Here is a 16,342-nt window from a genome sequence, read left to right as displayed (position 1 = left end):
CACCTATGGAAGGAAGAAATGAAACTGCAAAGGTGCAGTTAAGGGGTTATTTGAACCACTAGTTATAATTAGTTCAATAAGGTTGACAGGTGAGATGGATGACATACAGCATATGGATCACTGAGTTCAATGAAACTTACTCTCAGGAAAATATATATAGGATTATAGCCTAAAAGTAGATGGGTTTTGGTCTCTGTGTTGCTCCCCATTATGCACTTCTGAAGAACTTGTTCCTCGTAAAGTAATACACATTATGGTTGTTCTTTATAGTGGCATGCTATTTTAAGGTTGTTGCCAGAAATAGTATGAAAACTGGTGCTTTAGCTATACAGTATACAGATATGCATGGTGGAATGTGCCATAAATATTGAAGTAAATTCACTGTAAAAAGCTACTTTGAGTCTAGTAGCCTCGCTGAGAGACTCTATGGATTGGCCAGTCCATTAAACAACATAATTGATGACTCTCAACTTTGTACAACATTCACTCCTGAATTCTAAGTCCATTTTATTTGTATTCAGGTGCAAGTTAAAATCACATTACCTATATTTCCCATTTGTAAAACAGGCTACATACGTATTCTATGCTGAAATGTGTATCAGTTTCAAAAATACTTAAGACAAAGGCATTCTGCCTGTGGTGGAAGATTTATGTTATCATGGATACCTGTCCAGGAGTACTCGGAATGTGTCAATATAGCTTACTTATCATAACAATGGTTTTAATTTACTTGCCCTGTTAGACCCACAATCATGCTGATTGACTGGTAGCTGGGTGCATTTTCCCATAAAGTGTTTAAGGCATGCGTGCTTATGGATGGATTTGAGATTCTAATCTATTTTTAGTAATTATGAATAGTGGGCCCAGGTGGCAGCTATTATAGATATAACAACAAGGAGTACAGTGATATATTAAAATGTCATATAAATGTTTTGTATTGTCCCTATCACATTCATCAATGTTTTTAAGAACATCTGCTTACTTTCAGTAGCTTTTAAAAAGTCCTTATGGATACCAAAGCCTGACTCCATCATCTCCTCCTGTCCAATTATACCTCACTTTCAATGTCACATGCAGAATATCATGCACAAATTCATACACATTTCGCTGTGAAGACATGTAAATATCCAAATGGTGAGACATTTTATGCAGTCACTGGGGTCAAGCAAAGAGAGATAAAATGTTTTTTTTTAAATCCTGTGACACAGCACCTGTGAATTCAAACTCTATTAAGGTCACAGCTATATTAATAGCTCTTTTATATATATAAATAATTTTTAAAGTGAGTTCAGTAAAAAATAACTTCTACAAATGTCGTTAGCAGGTCAGGGGAAGCAAGATATTGAGATGTAGTTTTCCCATTTTGCTCCAAAATGAGGAGGTGTTGCCTTCCCTGCTTTACAAGTCAAAGACATGATCCACTAAGTCTGGAGATCCACAGAACATCTACAAGAGAGGCCAAGAGCTGTCTCATGTTTAGAAATAAATTAACTTCTTTTCTTGGAACAGAAGACCCCATGATATATTAGAAGCTGCTTTTGAAACCTCTGCAAGCTTCAAAGATGACTTCCATGAGGTGTGGGAGCTGCTGTTCAAGACATGCAGGTCCAAAGTCTAGCTTTTTCATCCAGCTAGTCAGTTATTTGGGCTGCGTCCAATGGGCAAGGTAGGAATCAGATCCAGAGAATTGTTCACAAAGGCATTGGGTGGTATTCAACTAAATAAATGTGCAACTGGAATGACTTCTACTTGTGCATCAGGACTTCTTCCTACTCTCTTCTTCCATTGTGTGGTCTGCAGCATCCCCAAATTTGCTCTGGATGATTGAGAGAATCGCCCAAACAGATTTTGGAGTGGGCACAGCAGGATGAGATTGCAAAAAAATGAAAACTCCTGTTTCATAAGCGGAAGTCATTCTGCTTGCACAAAGCACTGCTCAGCACTACTTAGAATACAACCCTTTGCCTTCAAACCTGTGACAGAATGTTTGCAAAATGCCAGAGTTAAACATGGGCAATTCAGGTTGTTTTTTTGTCACTTCATTCAGTAGAAAAGCAAAAGGTAGAGGAGGGTGGCTGGTGGGCAGCATTGGCCTCCCTCTGTTTGGACACTGATGTCCCCACTGTGTTTTTACCATTTTATACCCCCATAATGAAGAGAAGGGACGCAGGTGGCGCTGTGGGTTAAAGCCTCAGCGCCTAGGACTTGCCGATCGAAAGGTCGGCAGTTCGAATCCCTGCGGCGGGGTGCGCTCCCGCTGCTCGGTCCCAGCGCCTGCCAACCTAGCAGTTCGAAAGCACCTCCGGGTGCAAGTAGATAAATAGGGACCGCTTACCAGCGGGAAGGTAAACAGCGTTTCCGTGTGCGGCTCTGGCTCGCCAGATGCAGCTTTGTCACGCTGGCCACGTGACCCGGAAGTGTCTCCGGACAGCGCTGGCCCCTGGCCTCTTAAGTGAGATGGGCGCACAACCCCAGAGTCTGTCAAGACTGGCCCGTACGGGCAGGGGTACCTTTACCTTTACCTTTAATGAAGAGAAACAGAAGAGTTGATGGGAGAAATAGGCAGCAGGCAGGTATGTGACCCAACCACATAATTCAATGGGTAGCGCACACTTCAGAATGACACTCACATATCCACATGCAACGGAGTGCCTTTCAGAACCACACTGGCCACCAAAAACTTGCTGGTTCATGCATGTTTCTGACAGCTGACAGTTGCAGTGGCAACTTGTGGCACAACAGAACTGGGGAAATCACAAGGCATAGAGAACATGAAGATATTGGGGGCAGTGGTGGAGGAGTGGGGTACACTGGCAGATGAAGGTAAGTGCTGGGAACTGAGCTAGTGGGGTGCGTATGTGAAAAACAGAGAATAAGAATGAATTGTGAATGAAAGAAAAAGGGTCTACCTGCCCACTTTTGATGTTGGCTTTGCCTATTGCCAGTATGCAGTTCCCATTCACCTTCTTCCAAGAAAATACGGGCCTGAACTTTAAAAAGGTTGCCCACCCTGATGGAAGGACTGCCAGGGTTTGAGTCTAGTGACATTTGGCAAACTCATTCACTGGACTGGGCCCAAATTCAGAAACAGAGCTACACATCCAAAGACAATTCCCTTAGATATTAATAGGAGGACATTGTAATCCCCTTTATATACATACAGTAGAAGCTGAAATGGTCTGAGATGCTCACAAATTAGAATGTGTATAGCTATACAACACCATACCTTTTTTCTTTTTTTAAAAAAACCAAAAGTATAAAAGTTTTACAACACATTATACAGGTCCTTCTAGGATCTATAAAACACTTACTGAAATCACCATATTACAAGGCATCACTAACAATTCTATTTCATTTTATATATATATATATTTATATTTATTTATAATCGTTACTTATATAATAATTAAAAAAATCACTTTTAAACAAGTATACAAGTTCACTTTAAAATTAACTTGTTAATAAAGTTGTGCAAAACAAGCTGGCCTCTATAATTAAGTGAAGTATTTAATTTATTTATTTACTTATTTATTTATACAAAAAAACCAACAACAACAGAAGAAGAAAGTTCTTTCAGAAGTGTGTCTCTTTTTCTGTGATGGCTGAAATGTTGCCATCACCTTTCAGTTTGGCATCGCAGTCATTTACAGTAGCAGCATATGCACCTGCTCCACATTTTCCTCTCATCTTCAGGTCTGGGCTGGCCACAATCAACTTTCTAAATCTCTGGGGGCAGGGAATGAAGAAAATGGAAGGCATTAGCCATTTCTGTGACCTGGTCACAAGCACACTCCATCCAGATCAGGGGCTTGGAACCTCCAGTCCTCTCTATCTGGCTCTAAGGACTCTTCCAAGCACTGGCGGAGGAAGAGGCATGCGGGGGGAGCGCACCACGCCCGGCAGTGTGATCCCAGCGGGTGCCATCGCTGCTGTCCCCCGCCCGTACTGGGCACCATGCCCCTACGGGTGGCACACCACACCCCTGGGACACGCGCCAGCCCCGCCCTCGCCTGCAAACAATACATTGAATAGTGTTCATGATACTTTGGCATAAAAATGGTCTTTTTTCTGTAGACCTGACCTCCCGTTTACTCCTATTTCTCATCAGTTGTTGTCTGCCATATGTTTATCATGGGTTTTCCATCATACTTGAAACTCCTACCGAAGTTATTCAAATGCTGCTACCGAGTTTAAACTGTCATTACTGTTTTTCAAATAAATTTTAAAGACTTCCCATTTTGAAATAAATACTTCCTTTTATTTTTTATTCTTTCTGATAGATTGTCTAATTCTGCATATTCAAGCATTTTTTGAGTCCACTGTAATCTAGAAGGGACTTCATCACTTTTCCAATTTGTCGCAATGAGCACTCTTGCTGCGACTGTGGCGTACAGAAAAAATTCCTTTGCCTTTTTAGGGATATCTGCATCTGTGATTCCCAACAGGTAGGCTTCTGGTTTTTTGTTGAAAGATATTTTTAACACGTTTTCCAATTCAGAATGAATATCCTCCCAGAAGATCCTGATTTCTTTACATTGCCACCACATATGATATAGATTACCTGGCTTTTCTTTACACCTCCAACAATTACTTCGTACACTTTTATACATCTTAGAGAGCTTCCAATGGGTTATATACCATTGATGTTGCATTTTAAGAAAGTTCTCACTTAAAGAATAACAAGCTCCCTTATTTCCTCTAAAGCCTTTTAACTTAAATTTATTATCTTCTTCCTTTTTATTTATTATCTTCTTCCTTTTTATGATGGCCACGTTCCCTGGGTATTTTTTCTCTTTACTGCACAGGCCTCCATCGGGAGATTTTGGGTTCAAGCAAGTTTTTATATTTCTCCCACACAACAAACAATTATTTCGTAATAATATGATTTGTAAAACCTCTATGGATTTTAGCTTTCTCGTAAGCCAAATATGCATGCCAACCCCATCGGTTGTCAAAACCCTCCAGATCCAATAGGTCCAAATCCTGCAATGTACACCATTCTTTCAACCAGGCGAAGCAGGCCGCCTCATAATACAATATAAGACTGGGCAGGGAGAAGCCTCCTCTGTCTTTTATATCAATTAAAATCCGATGTTTAACTCTAGGTCTCTTCCCCTGCCAAACAAATTTAGAAATGTCTTTTTGCCAATTCTTGAGGCAGCCTGCTCCACCCAGTATCGGAATCATTTGAAACAAACAAAAAAATCAACCTGAGAGGCAGATAACTTCAGCCTGCTCTAAATCTCGAGGTTTCTTTTTATCTCTGACCATACTTTTGTATAATTGTCCTGGAATAGATTTATGTTTTTAGGGGTAAAGCATATACCTAAATACTTTGCTTTGTTACATATCCTCAGGCCCGCTATTTTTTCTAGGTCTTCTTTTTCTTGTGAAGATATATTCTTGACCAATAATTTTGTTTTTGTGGTATTCAATTTAAAACCAGCAACTTCTCCAAAATTCTTAATCAAGTCTAATACGCTCATTAAACTTTCTTTGGGGTTTTTGGCCATTATTAATAGGTCATCAGCAAAGGCCTTGAGTTTGTAGGATTTATTTCCCAATGTTATTCCTTTGACCAGTTGGTCTCCTCGTATCCGGATATTTAGGACCTCCATTACCATAATAAATATTAAGCGAGATAATAGGCAGCCTTGCCGGGTCCCCTTACTTATTTTGCATTCATCTGTGATTTTACCATTGATGATTAATTTAGCTGATTGTTCAGAACAGATGACACTTATTCCTTCACAGAGATTTTCACCAATTCCTTGAATTAGTTTTTTCATAAACTTCCAGGAATCCTGGTCAAATGCTTTTTCAGCATCTACCAACATAATAGCAGCTGCTTTATCAATTTTATAATCAAGATATTCTAAGACATTTATCACACACCTGAGGTTAGTCTGCATACGGCGCCCTGGGAGGAAACCTGTTTGATCTTTATGGATTATTTCTTTTATAACTGTTTTAAGCCTGTTTGCAATAATGTCTGCAAATATCTTGTAGTCATTATTTAGCAGGGCAATAGGTCTGTAGTTCGCCATGCTTAAAGGGTCAGATCCTTGTTTATGAAGAAGGGTAATAAAACTTTCTTTCCATGAGCTCGGTAGTATTCCATTTTGTAGAATGTCATTCATTGTATCTTTCATAGGTAGAAACTGTGGGATGTAAGAATCAGGTACAGTCAAGCACAACATTGCTAGAGTAGACATGAAGGTTGTCTCAGTCCTCCAGCCGGAAGTTCCTGCTTTCCAGGACTGAGACAAAACTTCCTATGTGTAACTTGAAATGGGCGTGACCTCTCCTGAAGTAGAAAGGACCAGAATCACAGGCTGGTGACCTTCTTGTCTCTATCAATGGCATCTTGACAAGAGCACTACTAAGATGCACCCTTGGCTCCAGGCCAAGAGAAGAAAAGGGGGGCTTTCTCCCATAAGGAGATAGTCACCACATTTAAACTATGTTCTAACCTTTTAAGTCTGCCTTCTGGGAACCTTTGTGTGAACAGATGATTACTTGTGAGTAAACGTTTTATACTTTACAGAAGACTGTGTAGCATCTTATTTTAGGAGGGATTAAATGGGGAAAATACCAGGAAATATTTACAGAGACTCTAACGAGTCTGAGCAAGCTATCTGCTGTGCGTGTGTTTAAAAGAAAAAAGGGGAATGTTAACTCTGCTGATTTTGTTGAACTTGAAGACAAGTTGGGACAGGATATCTTAGATAATATATCCTCACCCGCATCCCTAAACATTCCCACAGAAACAGTGATTGTTCTAATTTTTTATAATAAATAACTGGTATACCATCCGGACCCGGTGTTTTCCCGATTTTCGATCTTTGCATTGCTTGTTGCACCTCCATAGCGGTTACTGGCGAATTCAATGTGGCGATTTTCTCCTTGGGAATTATCGGCAGATTACTTTTGTTTTAAGTATTCAATTATTTTCTCAATTTTCTCTGGTCCTTTGTATAACTCTTTGTAGAAATTAGTGAAGCTCTTACTAATTTCATTCGGGTCTTGAATCCAGGTCTCATCTATTTTAATTTTAATTTCATCCTGTTTCTTTTTCAGTTCCTAGGCTGGTTTGTTCGCAGATTCAAAGCTTCTATATTTTAACCATTTGATCTTCCATTCTATTTCTTCATTTATAATCATCAAAAATTGTGTATGTAGGATTTTTATATTTTGCTTTATTATTTTGTCCTCTGGTTTTTGAAATAATTTCTTTTCATTATCTCTGATTTTCTCACATATATCCGTTTTCTTCTTCTCCTTTATTTTCCTTTGGTAAGCACTTTGTTGGATGAAGAAGCCTCTTATAACTGCTTTACTCGCATCCCAGACCATTTTTATATCTGTCCCTTGATTTAAGTTAAAATTAAAGTATTGTTCTAAAATTTGATTGGCCTTCTGTGCTGTCTTTTCATCATTCAATATTTTCTCGTTGAGCTGCCATCTTTTAGTTTTTTCTTTCCCTCCTTTAAACTTAATCCATACTGGGTTATGGTCTGAGATTGTTCTTGGGTGGATTTCAACTTTCTTAATATTACCTAATATCTTTTGAGGCGCAAATTGCATGTATTCTTCCAACCAACTCGTGAGGATCCGAGTAATGCGTAAATTCTTTATCTTATTGGGTGTTTAAACCTCCCGGTATCATTCAGATTCAGGAGGTCTATTAACTGAAAAAAAGAGGTTGGGAGTTTGTCTTGTCCCATTGCTTTTTTTGTTTTTTTTGCTGCTCTATCTATGCCTGGGTTCACTACTCCGTTAAAGTCACCTAATAAAATAAGTTTATCTCCAAGATATTCTAGGACTTTTTCTTCCAAGAATTGATAGAATTCTGATTGCATGCAGGGGGGTGGGGGAAAAGCTTATGTTAATAAGACAAAATACACTCATCTAAACCAGGGCAGAGTTGAACCTACCATTGTTATTTCTAATGTTTTAGTCACTGAACATCTGTGACAATGCAACCCACTGTTTTCTTTTTCATAATTATTACTATGAAACTTCCCAGGATCAGAGCCAAAGTGGATACGTGGATTGTTGACTACAGTTACATCACAGAAACTGGTCTGGATGCATAGACACCAGCTTAGATTTCATAACTTCTGAATAGCCGATTGTAAGCAAAATGTGCAGCATTCAGCTCAATATGCTCACCTACTCTATCAAGCAATAATAGTCTGACAACATTTCTTACCTCTACGATAGTTCCTTCTGTCTTCCACAATTTAATACAGATCCACAAAGGAATGCAAACCATGGAGGAGAGAGCCATCATCCACCCAATGCCATAACCCCAGTCTGGGTATATATAAATGTTGTTGTATTTCAAAGGCTTGTATTTCACCAGGAAAAAGATGAAGATTCCCTGAAATGGAGATGGTCATTTTATCCATTTTTGTAAACAACACATAGATATTTAGGAAACTTATTCACCCCAGTTCACTGAATTGTTACATTCAGCTTTCAAGCCAGGTAGCAAGCAGGCAGGCAGGCTTCCTTCCTTCCTTCCTTCCTTCCTTCCTTCCTTCCTTCCTTCCACTGGAACTTCCTTTCACATTTAATCTCAGTCTTCATTTAAGGACCATAGAAATTGCCCCCCCCCCAATTTGACAGCAAGTTACAGCTGTGCTGAAGAGACTCATGGGAGGGGATCTGTTTTGTGGCTTGAAAGCACTTCTGCACACACAAGAGGGGGTCATGATTCTCTCATGCCCCACCAGCTGTATCACTCCCAAATGCATCACATTGTATATTATTTTTGAAGGCCCCTGAAAAATTGCACCAAGAGTGGGAACCTCCCCCATCTGCAAAAGCCCCAGGGTGTGTGAGGACTACCACACATAAGCCTTTGGATTCCAGCCCTTAATTTGTGTACAGTTCAGTTCAGTTTCATAGTAAGTAACAACATAGTAGCATACAATTGCTCCAATAATAACTACACATGAATTTATAATAGACACCTTGAGTGCACATGAAACCACTATGATGTGGGAACAGAAATGTGTGAACACATAAAAAGAAGTTGTCATACCTCATCATATTGTAGGGGGGTGGGGGAAGAGGAAGAAAAGAAAAAGTAGGGACTACTGAAGTCTAAAACCAATAGCAAAGAAATACCTAAACAATTTAAAATAACGAAATAAACAACATCTGCTTGAAAATTAAATAAGTTTTAAAAACACTTTTTTATTTAATTTATGAGGAATTGTTGCCTTTTTTTACCAGGAAATTAAACTATTTTGCATTTTGGAGGTGTACTTCCTGTTCCAAACATGTGTGTGGCTCCATGATTATGCTCTATTTCTGCAAAATTATTTCCATAAAGTCTTTGGGAAAGGTACTGACAAGGACCTTACAGATTGCTCTACCATTTTATCACACTTTCATTACTTACAGCACAAATGCCAGGAGTGAGTAACATCCAACACCATTTAAATAATGCCAGTGGTCTGTACCCAATCATATCTTCAATGTTGTCATAAAAACGATTGCTTCCTGAATAAAACCAATATGAAAAATAATAGAAAATGAATACAGGTTACCAGGGCTTATGTTACTGGAGTGATGTAGATTCATTAGAATTTATGCTTTCATTCTTAGAATATTCCTTGCCTCTGCCATTGGCAAGGAAAGCCTGAAAACACGAAGTAAATGCAGTTGGTGGGAATAAGATGAAAATCTGCCCCCCCCCCTTTCACAATCTCATTCACAACTAGCATATATAAGAAACGTTTTTTAGAGGGCCTGCTGAAAAATTGAAGCCCTCCTTTACCTCTAGTGGGGTCTGCAGAGATGATATAGTAGCTACCTTCCCAGCAGATGGAGACCTTTGGTTGACATGTTATTTCCCCCAGAATTATTTACCCCTGGAATGATGCTATAGAATAACATAATGTCATTCTGAGAGAGCTACAGTGGTACCTCGGGTTATATACACTTCAGGTTACAGACTCTGCTAACCCAGAAATAGTGCTTCAGGTTAAGAACTTTGCTTCAGGATGAGAACAGAAATCATGCTCTGGCGGCGCGGCGGCAGCAGGAAGCCCCATTAGCTAAAGTGGTGCTTCAGGTTAAGAAGAGTTTCAGGTTAAGAACGGACCTCTGGAACGAATTAAGTACTTAACCCGAGGTACCACTGTACTTGATGAAAAAATAGCAACCAGTATGGAAGCTGCCAAGTATTTACCCAAGAACTCCCTCAGAATGATGGTATGTCATCCAGCAGCACTGAGGTGGAAAGAAAACGGTAGCTGGAGCTTATAGACACCAGGAAGAGATCTGATGCTGTCACTGCCATAGGCAGTGTCTAGCATACCTTTTTCCGAAAGCAAAACAAAAAGAATTGAAAGAGTTATCAAAGGTAAAGGAGGGAATCTGAAAGATTAAAAAAAATGTATTTTTCACCCTTTTATGATTCTTCTTTACGTTCCAAAGCTGAGTTGTTTCAGTGAAATTTCAGCTGAGCACTAATAGTTTTAGTATCCTCAGCGTTAAGAGGGAGAAGAAGGTAAAAACACCACACCTCTGCTAAGTGGCCATTCTGCCATCCTTGAAGAAGATAAGTATGGTTCCATTGGTTCCATGGTTGTATCCAGTGGTTTCTCTCCGCTGACAGAAGGAATGTAAGTTGATTTTCATAGATTCCTCCTTTCTTCTGCAACCCCTTCACCACCAATCATGCTGTCCCAAAGGTGCCCCAACCCTCTGCAGTAGATTTGGGAAGGGCGCTGGGAATCAATTAAAGTCACCTCTTCCCGTTTCTGCTCTTGGAAGCTCCCACTGGATAAAAAAGCCTTCTGTCAACAAAGGGACACGGCTGGATACAAACCCAAATGGTTTGGCTGAATTAACTACACAATTAACAAACAACATGTAGTACTAACATAAACCTTGGCATCCAGAGAAAGGCACGTAACACAACTCCACATATTACAATGGAATAGAGGAAGAATGTGCAAGCTGTGTTTTTTCTAGCAATGCTCCCAGCATAGCATAGAAAAAGGACTTGTGAAGATGAGATGTACAAGCTGCAGGCATAAGAGCAGCAGATTTATTTCAGACTCACAACTTCCTTTTCATATGTTATATTAGATGCATAATTAGAGAAAGTACAACTTGTACTGACTCTCCTGGTACTATGAAATGAAGATTCACATGTGAAAAGGATCCACCAGAAGGGGAAATATATACAACTTGCAATATGAAAACAAGACTGTGAAAAAGAACTGATCCTTGAAATCCACAGGATGATGTATGGCAAGGTAGGCTATGGAAAACACGGTAAGACTCATTCTAAAAGTGCATGATGTGATTTCAGAATTAGCCCCAATGTTGCTAGAATTGCTGACTTACCGTAAAACCAGCCAATGCAGACACATTCAAATATAGCAACGAAAAGAAGGCACATTCCACTGGCTGCATAGGAATCAAACAACTGGAAAACATACATTCCACCCTGGAAGACAAACAGTTAAAAACAGGAAAAGTTGAGTGTGAATAACACTTTACAGCTGAAATAAGGTTTATGTCCACTTGGGAAATTTCTAAACCAGCTGATATTTTGGACTACAGCAACTATCAGTCCCAGGTGGCAAAGCCAATGGCCAAGGGTGGTGGATGTTTTAGTTGAAAACACCTGGAGTGCACTAAGTTGGTGAAGGAGACATAAATTATAAGTCTGCTTGCTTAGGTTTAAGGGTCAAATGAGATGCAATGTTAAATGCATGCTTGTATTTATGGGACCATTAAAAGCAAGCATCATCTGTTTGAGGTGTGACTGATCATTCTCAACGGAGGAGGGATTTAATTATTTCCTCCCTGGTTCCTTTCCTCAGGACTGGAACAGGAAATAAAAGAGTTTTAAAAGCGCTCCATGCCTGTTGTGATATTGAGAATTATTACTCCACCACACAAAGTATACCATTAAAGAAAACCATGGTTGGTTTTTTTAAAAAAAACCCTATGTGTTTGTTTTGTCCCTTGGCAATCTTTTGCTTTGCTGTGTTTTATACTATGTTCTTCCCTCCTTTTATTTTATTTAAGAATTGTATTGCCAGAAGGGTAACAATATTCAACCCAAGAAACTTCCCACATTGCTTTTTGGAAACAGGCCCTTTGTTCATATTAGAAGGAGAATGAAACTGTGAGAGAGACAAAAATCTCCTGTCTTAAAGAAGTTCTTCCTCACACCTTGTGCTTATTTTTGGAGCATACACTTGATAGTGATGCTATTTGTCCTTGGCAGCAGGTTGAGACACCACGTGAATTATGAATTCTCCTCCTAAACACCCAGAAATTTTAAGGCAATATCTGTTACATAAAAAGTCTTACACTGTATCAGCCCATAAGCAGTGTACATTTCCATACACATAGTAAACATCTGGAGTGGAAGGGGCGGGGGACAGGCGAAGATGTCTTATACTTTAATTTATGATGACAGAGCACTAAGCATTGCTCTTTCGAGATGTGTTTCCAACTGCATATATTCAGGTTTAAGTTGCTAATCATTGAAAACACTTTTAGTCTCTCAAGTACATTATATGAATATTCAGATTTGTTCAGTTGTGTGTTGCGTGAGCAAGTACAAAACCACAGGCAGTATTCTGGGTGAATGGCATCTATCAGGGTGCATGGAACATTTTCATGAAAGGGTAAGATATGAATGTAACTTGTAAGAACATAAGAAGAGCCTTCTGGATCCAGCCAACTGGCCATCTAGTCCATAATCCTGTTCTCCCAGTGGCCAACAGATGCTCGAGAACAAGAACATTATCCTCTCCTGTGGTTTCCAGCAATTGGTATTCAGAAGCATACTGGCTCTGAACATGGAGGCAGAGTAATCTATGCTCCTTTAGCTGATCAAAATCTTAATCTATGTACTAGTCCTATGTGTCGCCGACACCAGTATCTTTCTTATAATAACAGCAAGTAAGAAACTATAGATATTATCATATGAGTGCATATGGGGAGGGACTTGGGAATACAAAGCTTCCGAGTCAAAAGTTAATCTTCAACAGTCAGCCCAAGTCAGAAATATCGAATGGGACACTAGCCATTTATCTCCTCAGCTAATTATTGAGGCTGTCTTGAGAGCTGGCCTAGATCCAGGCTTTGCAGTGGCAAACTGAGACTGAAATTCATTGCACAACAAACCCTCTTCAGTATTGCTTGCAAGTGCTCCCAAGGAATCAAGTCCTCTTGAACAGGAGTGAATTTCTGCACCCTACGCCATGCTCCTTGGAACGTTTTGGAAAGAGCTCTAAAGAAATTATTTACATGATGGAATGTTGCACAACAGTGCCATTTGGTGGCACATGATGCACACTGCAACTTGATTTATACTGCGGAGTGCCTATTTCACAGCATACATTGCACTCTTCCGGGCAGCAGAAACAGCAGCAGCTGCTATGCTGGGATTTGGAACAATTTGCTTCTCTTTTTCCTGCAGCCCATCAAAAACGGTTGGGTAAGCACAAAAGTACTGAAGTAACAATTGAATACTATGGGTCCATTCTACACAACAGAATGGGGAAAATGAGTTAATCACCATGAAAAATAGCTTATTCCTTGATGCTTAGTCCAGCCTCAAGCAGGATTGCCAGCCTGAATCCAAACGAAGCCAACTAGGAGTTTGAGCCTGACTCTGAAACTCTGAGAAGAGTAACAACTGTACATGGAAACAAGGTGGACTTGCTTGAAAAATACATAGAAAAGGAAGGAGAAAATTGACAACAAAGCTGGATTGTATTTCTATATGGCAACTGATGGGAAACAGCAACAGTGGTGAGAGGTTTATTGCTCTCCTTCCTGACTTCCCTTGGGCAACTCTTTGGCCACTGTGGACTCAGTGCTGGAATGAATAGGCCTTTGGTCTGAACTAGATGTGTGGATGCACACTTCAGAGTGCTTATGCTTGTGTGGGCAATAATGTGCTCAAAAGATTGAAACTAAATGCAAAACATATTGGGGTGGTTGCAAAATGTCTATTCTACAAAGGGAAGCAGTACTCCTGTTTGCAGAAGGGACTCAGTGGTCTCCCTTCAGTAAGAGTGAACTTTGACCAGAAGATCAACTCATATGTATATGGTTATAGTAAAGGTAAAGGGACCCCTGACCCTTAGGTCCAGATGTGGGCGACTCTGGGGTTGTGGCGCTCATCTCGCTTTATTGGCTGAGGGAGCCAGTGTACAGCTTCCGGGTCTTGTGGCCAGCATGACTAAGCCACTTCTGACGAACCAGAGCAGCACACAGAAACACCGTTTACCTTCCCGCTGGAGCGGTACCTATTTATCTACTTGCACTTTGACGTGCTTTTGAACTGCTAGGTTGGCAGGAGCAGGGACCGAACAACGGGAGCTCACCCCGTCACGGGGATTCGAACTGCCGACCTTCTGATCGGCAAGCCCTAGGCTCTGTGGTTTAACCCACAGCGCCACCTGCGTCCCACCTATATGGTTATACACCTCTCTATTCTTTTTTATTATTATTGAAAGGCAAAGATTGGAAAGCTTGGTATTCAATTTTAAATGGACATTCAACAACCTCATTTTTTTTTGTTCTAGTGAAATACTATTGTCTCCCAAATTAATAATTAACCTAATAATAATATCCAATACAGTATGCTGTGCAGTTTTAAATGTTAACATCCTGAAGTACAAATTCAGGATGTCGTTATGTAGGAAACTAGTCATTAAGAGTAGATAATAGATATCTATAGCACAATTACTTGGTCATATGTACAGAAAACTCTTGCAAGATGGTGATTAATGATCTGTTTTCTTCTAACAGCCTCAGGTAATGTCAGTGCATGTAATGAATCTTAAATGTATACATTTGTTTATTTACATCTTACTAGTTAGGCAGGGAAGGACCTCTACTGATGGTAGAGCCTGCAAACTTGTAGAGAAAATGTCTGCCCTCAACTCCCTACTCTAAGCAATTCCATCTTTAGTACATGCCTTAGCTTCTCCAAACCCTGTTTATTCATCCATTATTATAAAATATATTCTACCCTCCAATGCAACGGTCACTGTATTGTAAAAATACAATAAAATATGATGCCATTTAAAATCACAAATAAAAAACCTAAAAGGAGCAGATCTATAAAACAGCACAATAATTAGAAAGAAAGAAAGAAAGAAAGAAAGAAAGAAAGAAAGAAAGAAAGAGTTCAGCCAGATTGGAACAATGAATAGTAGTGCGCTGACCATTTTGCAGGGTTGAATTCAAAGTCACGCTATAGCAAGCTTTCTGTGTATGCAAGCATATCCGCTTCCCAATGGAATGATCCCCCTCCCACTGTGTGTTGTTTTGGGGGTTCTCCCAACACTCCCAGAGCCAATTTCAGGGAGTTTGCTGGGGGAGGGAGGGGGGGGAAGCCTCATTACATAAGCAGTAGCCCTTGCACAAGGCTTCCACTGATGGGGTTCATTAGGTGAATTCCACCAACTATTTTAATTTTCAGCAAATTACAGAGATGGTGAAGCAGACGTTTAGGAAGAGGCCAGGGATTGTGAGAATTTCAGAGACTATTCTCAGCGAGAAAGGCAATGTGTGCTATTCTTACCTTATACACTATAAAGAGGTGTCTGTGACATGTTTAAAACACTGTGCACACTTGCAGTGGAGCAGAGCTCTTTACAAACACTGCATCTCTCCTCACAGCACTTCCTACCGTTTCCAAGAGACCACAGGGCATCATGTGACCATGCGGACATTCTAGGAATTCCTGTGAGGCTGCCAGCCTATATATGAAGAGTCCTGCATTGCTGCAAGAGCACCAAGCCACTCAGCTCTTTATTTCAAACTAGACTAACAATATACCTTAGAGCCAAAAGCAACAGATGACCACGTTCAATTGCCATATATCAGATAGTGAGGGTGATGTGTGAAATAAAAGGCTCCCGTCGCTATAATACAATAATGTTTGTCCCCCAGGTGCGACTCTGCAGTTCCTTTGAGGATTTTTTTAATCTTTCCAAGTATGTTGTATTTTGTCACAGAACAACATTTGATCAATATTTTGTTGCTCCAGGTGTCTATCAGTCGTCAAATAGTTTTGCTTAGAATTTATAAGGCTGTGCTCATATTGCTATTTACTGCAGTTCCAGCACACTTCACACTGCTAGTTTTCAGAACTGGGCTCACATGATGTTAGCCACAACCCACCTGTGTCCCGTAGCTCTTTGATGTGTTTTGCTTGGAACCAACTTCCATCTGATTGGAAAAGGGAAGCCATGGCTCCACTGTGCTCTAATTCAGGTGGCTTTTGCGTGTGTGCACATGATGACATGTGCGCAGATCAAAGTTTCACTCAGCACGG

At 40.1% G+C, this 16,342-nt stretch overlaps 1 protein-coding gene across 1 annotated transcript in view; it reads right to left on the bottom strand.

Annotated features, from left to right (window-relative positions):
- Positions 1–2,889: 2,889 nt before the first annotated feature.
- Positions 2,890–16,342, bottom strand: part of SLC6A11 (solute carrier family 6 member 11) — a 95,910-nt gene continuing 82,457 nt past the window's right edge. The window contains exons 12-15 of the mRNA XM_079967293.1: positions 11,374–11,476; positions 9,416–9,516; positions 8,216–8,386; positions 2,890–3,726 (exon numbers count right to left, since the gene is read on the bottom strand). Of these exons, the coding sequence (XP_079823419.1) occupies positions 3,574–3,726; positions 8,216–8,386; positions 9,416–9,516; positions 11,374–11,476 (528 nt within the window). The 3' untranslated portion in view covers positions 2,890–3,573. The remainder of the gene's footprint in view (positions 3,727–8,215; positions 8,387–9,415; positions 9,517–11,373; positions 11,477–16,342) is intronic.

This window comes from Podarcis cretensis (genome assembly GCF_951804945.1).
Source record: "Podarcis cretensis genome assembly, chromosome: 2".
NCBI lineage: Eukaryota > Metazoa > Chordata > Lepidosauria > Squamata > Lacertidae > Podarcis > Podarcis cretensis.
The sequence above is the reverse complement of the archived record's forward strand: the minus strand, read 5'-3'. Positions and strand labels throughout refer to the sequence as shown.